The sequence below is a fragment of the Vigna unguiculata genome, chromosome 3 (assembly GCF_004118075.2).
Source record: "Vigna unguiculata cultivar IT97K-499-35 chromosome 3, ASM411807v1, whole genome shotgun sequence".
Taxonomy (NCBI): domain Eukaryota; kingdom Viridiplantae; phylum Streptophyta; class Magnoliopsida; order Fabales; family Fabaceae; genus Vigna; species Vigna unguiculata.
In genome coordinates this window covers 60,386,491-60,401,484 of record NC_040281.1, presented here as the reverse complement: position 1 = coordinate 60,401,484, position 14,994 = coordinate 60,386,491, and the positions used below count along the sequence as shown (strand labels likewise).

Genomic DNA, 14,994 nt, shown 5'->3' with positions numbered 1-14,994 from the left:
GGTAAAATTAGTATTTTGAAATGTGAACACAAAAGAAGAAATCATCTTTATATATTGTTATAGATGTATCTACACTATGTAACAAAACTTTCTAATTTTTATCATTTACTTCTTTACGAATCACCTATAATTTGTTTTTATTGTTAAATGTTGTTTACTATAATTTCAAAGTTTTGTTATTATATTTTTATTTAATTAAAAAAAGAAAAATTTATTATCTGATATTTAAATGTATAATACTTCAAAAATGCATATTAAATTAATAAATTAAATAAAATAGTATTATTATTTAATAAATTATATCTCAAGTTCATATTAAGGAACTTGTCACTTAATCCATAAATTTGAATTGGATTAAATTTAATTTAGTTGAAAAACACAGAACTCAATATATTTGAGTTGGATTGAGGTGGACATAGAAAAATAAATTAGAATTTTGTTTATCCTTAAAATTTTAATCTAAATTTGATATGGAAATTTAAAATCCAGATCTAAGATGATTTCAAGAATAAAAACAATTTTTCATTACACAACTATTTTTGCTAGTCATGATTCTTTCAAGTGTATGATTGCAAATTTAAAAAAAAAAACGAGGAAATTGTCACCTGACTGCAAAATTGTGATCCCGTACTGAAATCTAATTTATTTTTAATCTCTATTACGTAAAAAACATTGTAGTGTAGACAAACTGGGTTGAAATTTTCTTCCTTTCAGGAAAAAAAAAATATTATTACCTGTCGCAGTCAAATTTACATATCCACTGTACATAATGAATATGAATTGTCTGTATGTTTGGGATTGAATCCTTGCAACAACAATGGCATCAGTAAAACTAAATGTAATCGGGCAACATGTCTTCTTGCCTCCGGTTAGCACCAAAGTTATGTCTGCTTTTACTAGAAATAACAATATGTTCCATTTTTAATTGTCATTTATACATCAAATCTGCCGAGACTGATGAATAACGTAAAGGAGCTTCACAGGTATCAGGCATTCTGACATTTTGCAATAAAGGAGACATCTTCAATCCTAGGATCTGAATCTCTGGGTTTGAGTGCCCATTGAGAAAAACATCTGTTACCTACAAAAAATATGTAATTTTTTAAACCTTTTTCCTACAAAATAATCAAATTTCTTCATGTAAAGACTTCTGATACGATAATGTTATTGATATATATTTCTATGATCAGCAGAAATTCATCACAGAAATGCCTTTTAAGTTCAGTTAAATAAACATATTTACCAGTGAGCATCCAAAAAGTTTAAGCAACCTCAGTGAGAAGCAGCTATCTACTATCAAACCCAACTCATTGTCTGTCAAATTTCGGCACCAAGACAGATCTAGAGTATGCAAATTTTTTGAATGACTAGCAAGAGATAAGGCCGTATGGTGCCCAACCTGAAATAAACCAAATGTGTCAAACAGTCAGAAAATAAAACATTATAAATAAGGTTTTGTCGGTCATCACAGCCAATATGCTAATTGAAAATCAAATAGAATATTAGCAACGACCTTAATTCGTTAAGTAATATCCAAGAGTGAGTTGAATATACGTCGGGAGAGATTGTTTCATATGATTCCGTAAACCAGAAATATAATATGCCCGATCATTTCACGGCAAGGAACTTTCATATTTTGTTCATAATTGTCATGATTTGTTAGTTATAAAATTCAATTTTGATGAAAAAAAAAAATGAAGTACACATTACATGTTGAAGTGTCTGCTTGAGTAAAACTATGACCAGTCATAGAATAGATTGCACTCTGAACACATAATTGCCTAATTGTTTTAGGCTATACTGATAATAAATTAATTAATCATTTTACGGGCACAGAGAAGTTTTTATCAGGTTACTGATACAAGGGCCCCGGTGTTTTAAGCGTGTAAGATGAGTCAATCGAGGGAAAGTCAACAAGTAAATATACCAACGCACCTTCTTAATATTATTAAGTGAAAGTTCTGTTAAGGACCCTCCAGCAATCTCCAAAAATGCAGCAATTGCTTCATCACTAGTGTAGAAAAAAATGTGTTAAATTTCTTCATAGACAAGAATTTATGAGATATCTTGATCACCATCCCAGTTACACACCAATTGTATCATGCATAAATGGTGATATTATCAGATGCATACAAGAATTTTCTCAAATCTCTCTTGATGACAAGGAACGTGTCAATTAGACCCATAAAAGAAAATACTCCTGAATTCCAAATGCTACAATCATTACCAATACATGTGATTAAAGTGCTTAAATTAAACACTTTTGAAATCAACCGTTTGAAATATAACTCAGGTCTCGAAAGCCATCAAAGCAATATCCAAAAACAAATTGGAAATTATAGTTATTAATTAACCACTCCTACATAGAATTCATATTACCGCAGGAACAAAGATAATCATCTTATTTAAAAGCTGTAACCTCCTCTGAAAGAGTCTATCTTGCAAAAGACCAGACAGATTACAGTACACTTATAATGAGACAGAAAATATCAGAAACTAGCAAAAGCAATGTACAAATGTATAAAGAGAAAGAGAAAATAGCAGAAAACAAAAAAGCACCTGAATGGATTACGGCAGAGCTTCAATGTATGGAGTACTCGACAGTTATTCGTAAGATATCCCATGGATAAATCCGTCAAGTTGTCCAAATACATAAGATCGAGTGCACACAACCCGGGACAGTGCTCGGCAATGACTTTTATTGATGCATTGGTTAATTTTCTGCACATTAAGAAACATAAATAAACAAGAGTGAAAAATAATATTTTGCAAAAAAAAATAGCAAGGAGATCACAATTTGAGATTTCCTAGCAAACCTAATTCCCAGTTAGAAAGAACTAAAAATTTTTTGAAGAATGACGTTCTCAAAGAGTGACTAACACTTAACCAAAAGTCAGAAATTGTGATTAGTCAATGACAATGTTCAAAAAGTGGTGAATGGTTAATCAAACTTCAACTGATTCAAGTACAAATCTCAGCATATTCAGTAAAGAGTTCACGCAGCACTTACCTACAGTCCTTTAAAACAAGCTCCTTCATGTTCTGACCACGTGCGGTGATGTAATCCCCGATAAATTCATCAGAGACAGTTTGAATTCCAGCCAATGATAACACTTCTAAATGTTCGAGTTTCTTCAATGCTGGCACAATTTGTGCAGCATCAATGGTTAGGCAATCATCAAGATATAACTCTTTCAGTAGGGATCCCAACGATTGCGCCAAAATATTGACACTGACAGATGAGAGAAGGGAGCACTGGCTTAAATTAATTGATCTTAGTGATGGAGCAGAAGAAACTAGCACATGCAACCCCTTGTCTGAAAGACGGCATGCACCACTGAGGGACAGATTAACTAATCTCGGCAACCACCATGGTGACGGTCTCAGAGGACCAAATAATGCATAATCAGGTATACACCTTCCACACTGGTCAAGTTGCAGCACCTACGCAACAAGTAGATGTATAAACAGAATTCAGATCTACCATGGAAGAAGTTGCGCGTCAAATACATAGAAAACAAGTAGAGCATGCAAATAAAAACTCAAACAAGGACCAACAGAATGTAAAAATATACACACATAAAAATTAATACACAAAAATATAAACCATCCTGTTAAAAAAACTAACATGCTAAACACAACTCAACATTCTATGTTAAAATTGACATATGCCTATCAAAATGATCTGAACAACATACACACCTCCAATCTTCCAGTGTCACACGAATGAAAACATTCGGCAAACTGTTCCACCGTCAACCACGAGCAATCTCTCAGGCGAATCTCCGTGGGAGAGCCGCTGAGAAGAAGTTCAAGAAAGTGACTATTCATCTTTCTCGAGTCACAGAGCAGTTTGCAAAGCTTGTGCCTCAACTCATCCGGTACACCCTCAAGGGAAACCATGGCATCAGCATTGTCCGCGAGAGTTCTGAGACACAGTTCTTGCAATGAGGGAACACAGACCCTCTTCTCCCTCTTTTGACTCTTCGCAACCCACGTCTCACGCCCCTTCTTTTTCGTCGCTCCCTCTTTGATAGCCTTCATCGAGATCGAAAACGGAGATGTGGAATCGTCAATTCCCTGAGGCGCAGCAGAAGACGACGGCCTTTCATCTGCGCTGTCCTCTGACGTGAACCGAGCATAGTGAGTCGCGCTTTCCTTGGCTATCTGTCGGAAACGCTCCATGTTCCGAATCCTCCTATAATCACTCAGCGATACATAAGGTGCACTAAAATCTGCAGGTTCCACGTCAAAGTTATCGTCGTTATCGTCTGAATTCTGCGGAAAGACGGATTCAGCTTCAGCTTCACGGAGAGCCCTGGACAGGAAATCGGAGTCAAAAACCGGACGCTTCCCCTGCCCTTCCACAGCTTGAGTGTCTCCATTGGTAGCAGCGGCATGCGACAGGGACTGGGAGAGAGGAAGAGGAGAAGGAATAGGGTTTTGAATTTGAATGACGGCATGGAGATCGGCGCGGTGGAAGAAGACATTGTCAATACGACCGCGTTTGAGGGGAATTGGTGCCTGGGAAGAATCATCCCCGGTGTCTAATCCTCTCTTGAGAGATGATTCCTTGGCGTCGGAGGTGGATCCTTGGAGGTGATCGAGAGAGGGGAATTGGGGATTAGGTTCGAAGAAAGCATTGATGAGAGCGTCAATATCAGAATCGGAATCCCCTTCGAGGTTTGGAGGATTAGAGTCTAGAATTGGATTGGTGTTGGTCATGGTTTGAGCAGTGGAAGAAGAAGAGGAAGGTGGTGGTGGTGACGGTGGTTGGTGGTGGTGGTTGGGTGAGGGAGTGGGATTGAGGGGTTTAGGAGTTAGGGTAGTTTGGTTGAATGGTAGCATTGCGCACTTTGGTGAATGGAGAGAAAGAGGGTGGGGAATATAAAGGGTTGGTTGGTGGGCCTTTCCTTTGCATCAAATTGTGCAAAAAGAAAGAGAAGAGAGAGATTGAGAGATTAATAATATTGTATCCATTGTTATGTCGGGGAAGGAGAGAGAATAGAAACTTCTCTCGTACTTCTCCATGCTTTCTTCATTTCTTTCCCGCCACACTTCACCTCGTTTTTTCTTCGCTTCCACACACTCAGCTCACCTTCTCCATCTCCTGTGCAAAATTCACACTCTCCTGTCCTCATTTCTCAGCAATCATAATCTTACTTATCCAACTCTAAAATAATTGAATTCCATAAATATAATCAATTAAGATAATAGAAATAATTTCCTATTAACATGTATCACCGATATTAAATTGATCATCTTAAATAGTTTAATTATACAGAGGTGACAGAGAACAAACTCCAATCAAGTTATCAATTACTATGTTTTTAATTTAACACAAGTTTTTTTTTATAATCCACTTTTTTACTATAATTTAAAAAATTATGGTTAAATATAAACTATATATATATATATAGAAGAGTCATATTTTATTAATTTTATAATATTTATACTTGTTAATTAAAATAAAGTTAAGGTGAGTGTTAGATTGATAAAATTATTACATATACGAGTACAAATGTAAACAAAAAAATATGCACATAAAAGAATCTAGAAAACACAATACTATGAATTTTTGTGTACATAGAAAGGACACACGACATACAAATTACAATATACACATACACATATCTCTTATGGATAATTATATATAATGAGAATTACTTCATTTTGAATTGTTATTTTATTTTTAGTTATATCTTTCAATTAAAATTTTATATAAATTTTGCATGTAATATTATTGCATACATATTAATAAGAAACTATACTACTATAATACTCTCTTAATAATATAATACATTTCGGATCAGTCGCTATTATTTATCCTTTAGTAGACCAGTACTCTTTTCTCTTAAAATATAAGATACGAAATACCTCTTTTTTGTAAATATAATTTTTATACAAATTTAATAAACTTTATTCATATTTTATGATTTATATTAAAATAATATTGTATCGGCAAAGATTCCTTTTTTAAATTTCATTGAAAGTAATTTTGATATCACGTATAAAATATATTAAAATATTATTAGTATGACCTAAAAATTATTATGATAAATTTCTGGAGAACCATATATAATTAAAAGTACAACCAGAAAAATCACTCAATAAATACAAAGTTTAGTAGTAAAAATTTTCATTAAATCTTTTATACATGTAATTTTCATGAAGTGAGTTAGTGGATAATAATGGATAAGCTTAGCAAGCAATAGCATTTCTATCTGCACCTTTTTTCTTCCTGCACCCTTGATTTTTGAAATTCCAAGATTGAAATTCCAAGTTTGAAATTTCCAATGTTTCTTTGCCCCAGCCATCTTGTGAAGTCACTCCACCCCATCAACTTGCATCCATTTCTGCAGTTGTGGCCTTCGTTGCACTTATATCTTTCTGTTGTTGTGGAGTGCTGAAAAAGATTGAAGGAGTAGGAAGACGATGAACCACTTATGTCGTTTTCGTTTAGTGAAGAAGAATAGGTACATCGAATAATGGTTGGAAGTTATATTTTTCTTGTTTTTAAGGAGAAAATGGCCGTCAATGACAAGAATGAAAGAAGAAAAAATGCAATGAAAACTGAACTTTCTAATTCGTTATTCACTACCAGATTAGTCAATCCGGTTTGCAATGCATTTTTTATTTCTTTGGGTTTGTTGATTTTAAAGTTTAGGGTTGAGTGTTTTAGTTTTAAGTTGTTTTAGGTATATGAGAAAGCTAGTTCTTTTATGTTATAATTATTTTGGTTTGTTGTTATAATTGTTTTTCATGTGTTGTTTTTTATATGATTATTTCCATTTAGTGAAATGACAGGGATAAGAAGTGTTGGTTTTACTCACATTGGAATTAGCAGAGATAGTACAAGACAAAGACTTACAAAATCTGTTTATAGGAGGAATCGTGGTAAACCTTTAGATGTTAACCTGCTTGTTGCAGCTCAAATGGTTGGTAATGGTGAAGAGCATGAAAAAGACTTTCTTGGAAGCCGATCAGACACATATTTGCTAATAAACTATGTTGATCACGTGATTTTCAAATTTGGGTGAGGTAAGTAAACAAGATTTAGGTTGTTTTTAATTTGTCTATGAATTGGTAATTTATATAATGTGATAACAATATTGAATGTGTAGGACCAAGAAGAGTTGTTGCAAATCAGATTTGTATTTTCTATATTTACCACTCATTTCATATTTTAACAAAACATATGTCTTTTTTCCAGATTGTTCATTAGTTTTGTTAGATATGAGAGTAACAACCACACAATCGAAACCAAAAGCAATTCATCGCACCCATTCAAGTAGATCATCACGCATAGCAAATATATCATTTGTCGTAAAATGTCCACTATTATCTCCTCTTCCAACATCATCTTTACTCATGAACATATCAAATTCCTCCATGCACAAACTTTTGTCAACTTTTTTTGATACTTTACTAAAAAGAACCATTCATGTCTCAAACACGTTAAACACCTTAAAAAAGAACAAACATATTAGATAAACGAAAAACTATACATTGATTTTAAGTATATTGCATAATTATGCAGAAAGCATCCAACATACAATGCTAGATTTGAGACATCATACTTGATTACTCAATCCGGTTTACAAAAATGTGTACTAAATTAGAATTACGTAATCTAGTATGCATTTCCAGATCGATCAGTGTATATCGAATTGGCCAATCCTATTAGTGAAACAATTTATTTGATTAGGTAATTGAGTATGCATAATCAGATATAGAAAAACACACCAAATTACGTAATCCGATACATATTTATGCAAATCAGATTAAGTAATTTGATATAATCTCCCGGATGTAAATATGCATACTAGATTGTCTAATATGGTATTTTACCAACTTCACACTTTTGACTTTTGTAATCTGATTCGTATTCCAATTTCTAGTAATTAATATTGAACTACCTAATGAGGAAAAATAAAAAATAAGTCAGCTATCACACACCACACCCTTGTGGCACCCCTACCATTACCGGAGAAACTACTAAAGTTATTAAAAGACGCATACCTCTTTTTGTTGTTAAGATGAACAACGTCTTGGTTCATTAGGACTTGTTACATGCGCAAAGGAGGAAACACGGAAGGAAAACCAAGAACTTGTGACGAGATGTAGTGGAGAAGAAGAAGATGGCACCGCGGGAAGAAAATTATAATAACATTTAAGAAGCGCATATGTGGGCTTTCAAGATTTAAAGGGTGCAGGAAGAAAAAACGGGGTGCAATAAATGTTCAGCAAGTCCACCAGTAGGTAAATTCGGCCCAACATAATCTCTGTTTCTAAAGCCGAATTGATATGAGCCGCTTTGTGGGTTTGTTTAAATTGTATTTTAGTATATATCTTTTGAAAAAAGGTGGAGCATGCATTGTAAAATGGAATGCTTTTAAACCCACTAGTATAGTAAACAATACAAAAGAGTTATCCAAGCAAGCAAATACAATTTTTTTAAAACTTATTTACAATTGATATAATATTTTGATATCACCAACTACTTCTTCAGACATTACGCAACTTTTTCTCATTTCTTGGGTATTCAAACTACCACCAACAGCATGTTCTTCAATCTTCACATTGCCACCAAGCTCTTCTTCATTCTTCACATGCTTCCAAAGGTTTTCTTCAATCACTACAGTGCTTGCAGAACCCCCTTCTCCCATCCTGTACTGATCAAACCAATTGAAGTAATTGCACCCACCACACTCTTCACTTCCACTCTGATGCAAATATACCCTTAACGTCAGATTTTATCACAAAACACAAAAAATAAGACAAAAACAAAACACAAAATACAAACAACATTACCTTGAAGTTTGGACAGCCCCAAAACCTTTTTCCTTTGTTCTTGGCTGTTCTCGCGGTTCTCAACACAGCCTTAGCACCACAATAACAACTGGGCGTCACATTGGAGCTTCTACACCCACCTTCATTGCAATTGACGCTGCTCTTCTGCTTTCCTCCAACATCTGAACTTGAACAAGACCCACAAGACACACAACTGGCTAGATTCATCACAGAAGAAGGGAGAAGATGACAACAAAATTAGGGATTCTACATTGCAATGCTGGTGGCTTAAATAAATAAACATTTCCACACCAACACACATGTATTTGACACGTTTCAGTAATAGAAAGCCACATCAGCAACCACAAACGCCATTTGTCCAGACTTGACGGAAAGGACAAAAGTGAGACTTTTAAAGTTAAAAGGGGACCATTTTGAGATTTCCAAAAATACAAGTACCAATTTGAGATTTCGAGTCCAAAATGGAGACCAAAAGCATAATTAAACCTAAAAAGAAAATGTCATGCTGCTACAAATCGAAACAAAGATTTATCTATTGTTGTCTCTAATGCTACAAAGTTTGGAGTTCATGATATTTTGAGAGGTAATTATCAAATATCATTTATGACCTCTATTAATTACTCTTTCCCTATTTTATTACAAATCAAAATTAACAATTAAATATTCATTTTGTAACATCAGTGAAATCAAATTCATCCTGTGTGTTCCAAATTACTTTAATTCTCTCCCTCATTCTCTATAAGCCTTTAATTTTTCCTGGTAATTTCACCATTAAAGTGAAATTATTTTTTCTCTTTTAGTTTTACTGTGAAACATTAAAACATTATAATAAAAAAAAATTGATGTATATTATTAAGAAAATATTACTCTTTTCATAACAACGAGAAAATAAGTAGGAAAAAAAAAGTTTTGATACGGAATTCGTGGTTGGTGTCTTGTGTGTCATATTCTTGCACCACTTTCTCCACCTCCATTGGAAGGCTTCGCTGGAACACCATTGTTATGTCACTCACCTACCTTCTCTCCTTGCACCCCGTTCCATTATTCTTTACAAGTTAATATAGTTTTTTCTCTTTTAATATATATTCAAATTTGATACTGAATCTTGTTAAAGACTTTCCCCAAACCATTAATTATAAAATATTTTCTACACCAATTCAAATTGACATATTAAATGTTCTGTAATCATATATTGCTTACACAATGATAATAGATGTATATATTTGTTATAACTCTGAGAATAAAACATATCATTAATGCACTGTATTAGATTAAGATTTCACAATTTTTTTTTTAAAGTCTATATTATTTAATGATATAAACAAGTCTCCTATATTCAATTGAAATGATATTTGTAAGGAGCACAAAAAACAATTGTACTGGTAATTTACATATTTAATAACTTATAACAAGTTTATTGGTATTGAAAGAATATATTACTTTTTATTTTGATGAATTGCTTCTTTAAGGTGAATTTCCCACCCCCTATCAGTAGAATGTAATCATGTTCATCAAACAATTCTAATCGGGCCTTTCATATTTTCTTAAATTCTTTCATTTAAATTTAATTCTAAAAGGGATTTTTTAAATTTTCTTAAATGAATTTACATATGGTAATGTACAGCAAACATAAAAAGAAACATTTTTACATTTTATTTCGACATGTCATATATAAAAAGATGTAAATTTATGTATGACATACACAAATTAAATATAAAAAAAAAATATGTTTGGTGTGCGCAAATTATATGTAAGTATAATTCAATTAATACTAATTTTACGTCAGATATAAATTTGACGACGTGAAAGATAGTTTTTGTGTAAATGTATAAAATTTTGATGGTAACATAGACATGTAAACAACGTGATTAGTTTATTCATACAAAATATAAAAAACTTAATCGTTGATAAAAAGCATATCATTGCTAAAAATTAGAATTAATTATAAAAAAGAAAAAGATTTTTCAAATTGATATAGAATTTATTAGTGTAAGAGTTAATTAGTAATTTGAATTAGTTATACTTTGTTATCATATATTATTGTATTATTTTTTATTATATAAAATTTGTTAAAATCATAATCATGTATTAATGTAAAAGTTAGTTATTTGAATTAGTTATATTTTCTTAACATATATTACTGTAATATATTTTATTGTATAACATTTGTTAAAAATCAAAGAATTAAGTTCGTTTAAACCTTTTTAATGCATCTCCATAAATTTATTATACTTGTTAAAAATTTAACCGATAAAAATAGTGAATTAAAAAAAAAATTAGAAAGTTACTGCCATTGGTTCATTCATAAAATTTATAACCTGAAAAGTATGATATTGACTTTTAATTTATCTCGAAATCCAAACAAGTTGAAATTACACATGTTTTTAAATATTAATAAGGTCTTAAAATTCATTCCAAACCAACTAAACAGAAATAAAATTAAGAATAACATTTATTATTATTGTCATCCAGAGTTAACATTAATAAATGTGAAAAACAGTAGGACTACACTTTATTAGCCCATTTTTTATATACTGTAGTTTTCTATTTTTTTTTGTTATTTAATTTATCTACTCAATCTTTACAAATAACTATAAGACATTTTTATGATACAAAATATGATCGGTGATATAGATATATTCTTGTTCATGGACATAATACACTGGGTCTAGGATGCTTGATCCCCTGGATTCTATTTTGAAATAAGATAATGATATATTTTCACAAGCAGATTTAAATGTATATCTATACTTATATATAAAAAAATATTTTATATATTTTCTTTTCTTCTAATTATATTCTTTAAGTATACGTCATTTATTTTAAATTTATTATATTTTTATTTTACTCTTTCAACGATGGTAAATTCCTAATTTAATTATTTTATAAATGCTGTGACTAAAAACAAAATGCAAGGTCGAACAATTACGATAGTTTAAATATAGTAGTTATTAATAAAATCGTAAAACTAACTAGAGTAACTATAGATAATCCACAGCTGTTTGAATCACATTTTTAACACCTCCACTTGATTCAAAAGTTTACAAACGAAAATCAACAACATTCTAAGACTTTTTCAGCTCCTTAAATCTTTCAATCTTCAAAGCTTTAGTCATAATATCATCCAATTGCACTTTTATTTTGCAATATCTTAGTTGGATCCTACCTTTGCTGACTTGATCGCTGAGAAAATGAAACTTTGTGTCTATGTGCTTACTTCTACCACGAGACACTAGATTCTTTGTTAAGTTTATGGTTGATTTACTCGTCCACCAATAAGTCTATAGTATTATTAGCATATATCTTCAATTCACTAAGTAGTGAGCACAATCAAGATGCTTGACAAGCAGCTGAATAGGTTGCAAAATATTATGCTTCACACATTGACAGTGCCACCATTGTTTGCTTCTTTGAGCTCCAAGATATAGGGGACCCAAACAGTTGAAAAACTTGTCCCATTGTGCTTTTCTTATAAATCAAGTCACCACACCAACCAAAATCAGAATAGGCTACAAGATGTAGATGATTATCTTCTTTGGCCTAATGAGAGAAAATAATTCTATATGACAATGTCCCTTTCAGATATATCATGATTCTCTTTGCAGCTCTAAGATGTGATTGTCTATGATCACTCATGAATCTACTCACAAGTTCAAAGCTGAATGCAATTTCTGGTCTGCTGTGACAAATAAATCTCAAATTGCCAACAATTTGTCTGAACAAAGTTCCATTAACTAAACCTTCATTCTCACTCTTGCCAAGTTTCACATTTACCTCAGTTCAAGTTTCTGCAGGATTACACTCCAACATATTAAATTTATTTAGTACCTCTGAAATATACTTCTTTTGGTGCATAAAAATTCTCTTTATAGGTAAACTCAAATCCTTAAAAATATGATAGGATTCCTAAATTTGTCATTTCAAATTCCTTCTTTAAACTTTGCTTAAGTAATTCAATGTTGACGACTGGATTGCTACTTGTAATAAGTAAATCATCCATATATAAGCAAATAACAATAACTTAAGTGACATTTACAATATGAAAATACACTTCATGTTCAAGTGAAGATTTCTAAAATCCAACACTTTGGAGAACAATATCAATCCTTTTGTGCTAAACCCTTAGTGCCTGTTTGAGGCCATAAAGAGTCTTCTTTAATTTTAAAACTTTTTGTTCATTACCTTTACTTATGAACCCAAGGGTTGTGTAATGAAGACCTTTTCGTAGTTCTCCATTGATTAAGGAAAATTTAATATCAAACTACCATAACATCCAGTTCTTCCAACTAGCCAAAGCAACAATCAACCTTACAGTTTTCAAATCTAGCCATTGGGGTAAAAACCTTTGAGTAATCTAACCCATCCTTTTGCATGAACCCTCTAGCCACCAATCTAGCTTTATGCTTAGCCACATACCCATCTGGTTTGAGTTTTAACTTTGAAAATCTATTTGACACTAATAGGAACTTTATTTTGAGGTAATTCTACCATTTGCCTGGTTTTGTTCTTCTCAAGGCTCCTCAATTCCTCTTTTATACTCAATTTCCATACTTTGCTAGAGAGTGCTTCTTTAAAACTAGCGGGTTCTACATCCGTCAAGAGCGCTAAGTGCTGTACCAGATGACCATCATCTAAAATTACATTATCAAAATTAACAAACCAATCATGACAACCTGTCATATGGTTTAAGCACCCAGGGTCTAAATACTAACTTTCATTGTTGCGTAAATCTAGGTTGGTGACCATCATCAACAACAAAGGTTCTTTAAGATTGTTGTTATCAACCTTTTCTTCTTTAACCATGTGTGCTTCGTGTGATGGACTTCCCTTATGATCTGTATGACTTGGTGCAACCATGCATTTTTGTAGAGAAATGACCAATGCAATTATAGTTAAAGCATTTATTTCTCTTTCTACCAACCACCTTCTTTCCACAGTGCCAATTATTGGAACTCCCTTTCTTATTTATACTTTCAAATTGATCTATATCAATCTTTTCTTGGTCTCGACTATTTCTGCCATAGTCACCTCTTGATTGTCTACCACGACCTCTAAAATTGCCTCTGTAGGCTCCTTTTCCTGAAAATTGTGCCTATAGTGTTTGATGATTACTAGGCTTCTCTCATCCTCTTTCAAATAGTCTTTCTTCATATGCCTCAAGAAAACCTTTAAGTTCTTCTACCTTTAAATCTTTGAGGAGCCTCTTAGATTATTCAATTGCTACAATAATTCATCAAACTTGGGAATGAGAGTTCTCAGGATCTTTTTACAATGGTTTGATTTGAAATCTTCTCTCCACAATTTTTCATAACATTAGTGTGTGTAATGATTCTTTTGAAGAATTCAACGACCTTCTCATTATCCTCCATTTGCATCAATTCATATTGACGTCTCATTGTTTGTAACTCCACTTTCTTTAATTGTTCAACACCTCTCATTGCATTTTTCCAATATTTTTCACGCCTCTTGTGATGTTGCAGCCCCTACAATATTTTCAAAATGCACCTCATCAACACATTGATGAATTAAGAAGGTTGTTTTGGAATCTTTCTTCTTATGTTCTTTGTAAAGTGCTTTCTGTATGTGAAATCTTTCTTGAACTTTGGATACCCTTCTTCGACAATTTCTGCAATATGCTGGTAACCAAAGTTTGTACTTTTATCTGTACACGTTACCGATCGCAATTCTTTCCATTAAGAACATGAAGATTACCGATGGAAAAATTTGCACCAATTGACCCATAAAACCTTGCTTTGGATACCAATTTGTTAAAACTTAAAAAAGAAAAAAAGAGAATGCAAGAGAGGTTGAATATAAGAAAGAAACTTGTTTGTTTGATGTACAACAATGCTTGCATCACATAGCAGTTACAATATTTTAAATAAATAGTAGTTATTAGTAAAATTGTAATATTAACTAGAGTAACTATACATGACACACAACCCTTTGAATCACATTTTTAACGATAAATAAATTAAAATAATTATTTAAAATAAAAAATTATACAAACTATTTATTTTTATAATCATTTTTAATAACAATTATTTTATAATTTAATAATTTTTTACTACAATAAATTAGTGTATATATATATATATATTACTACTAAAAATATTTTTTTAAATAAATTTTGTTACAATGCATCACTCTCATTTTACAAACCCTAAACCCTAAAATCAC

At 32.0% G+C, this 14,994-nt stretch overlaps 1 protein-coding gene across 2 annotated transcripts; it reads right to left on the bottom strand.

Moving 5' to 3' along the window:
* Nucleotides 1–680: 680 nt before the first annotated feature.
* LOC114178997 lies at nt 681–5,078 on the bottom strand. 2 transcript variants are annotated; one of them, XM_028065172.1, is made up of 6 exons: nt 3,703–5,077; nt 3,011–3,444; nt 2,560–2,721; nt 1,936–2,011; nt 1,244–1,399; nt 681–1,081 (listed from the first exon to the last, which is right to left on the bottom strand). In XM_028065172.1, the coding sequence occupies exons 1-6, from the start codon at nt 4,846–4,848 to the stop codon at nt 929–931; spliced, it is 2,127 nt and encodes a 708-aa protein (XP_027920973.1). In that variant the 5' UTR covers nt 4,849–5,077; the 3' UTR covers nt 681–928. The 2 variants fall into 2 exon arrangements, 1 of the variants encoding a protein (XP_027920973.1); XR_003603418.1 differs by lacking the exon at nt 1,936–2,011 and having other exon boundaries at nt 3,703–5,078.
* Nucleotides 5,079–14,994: the final 9,916 nt, after the last annotated feature.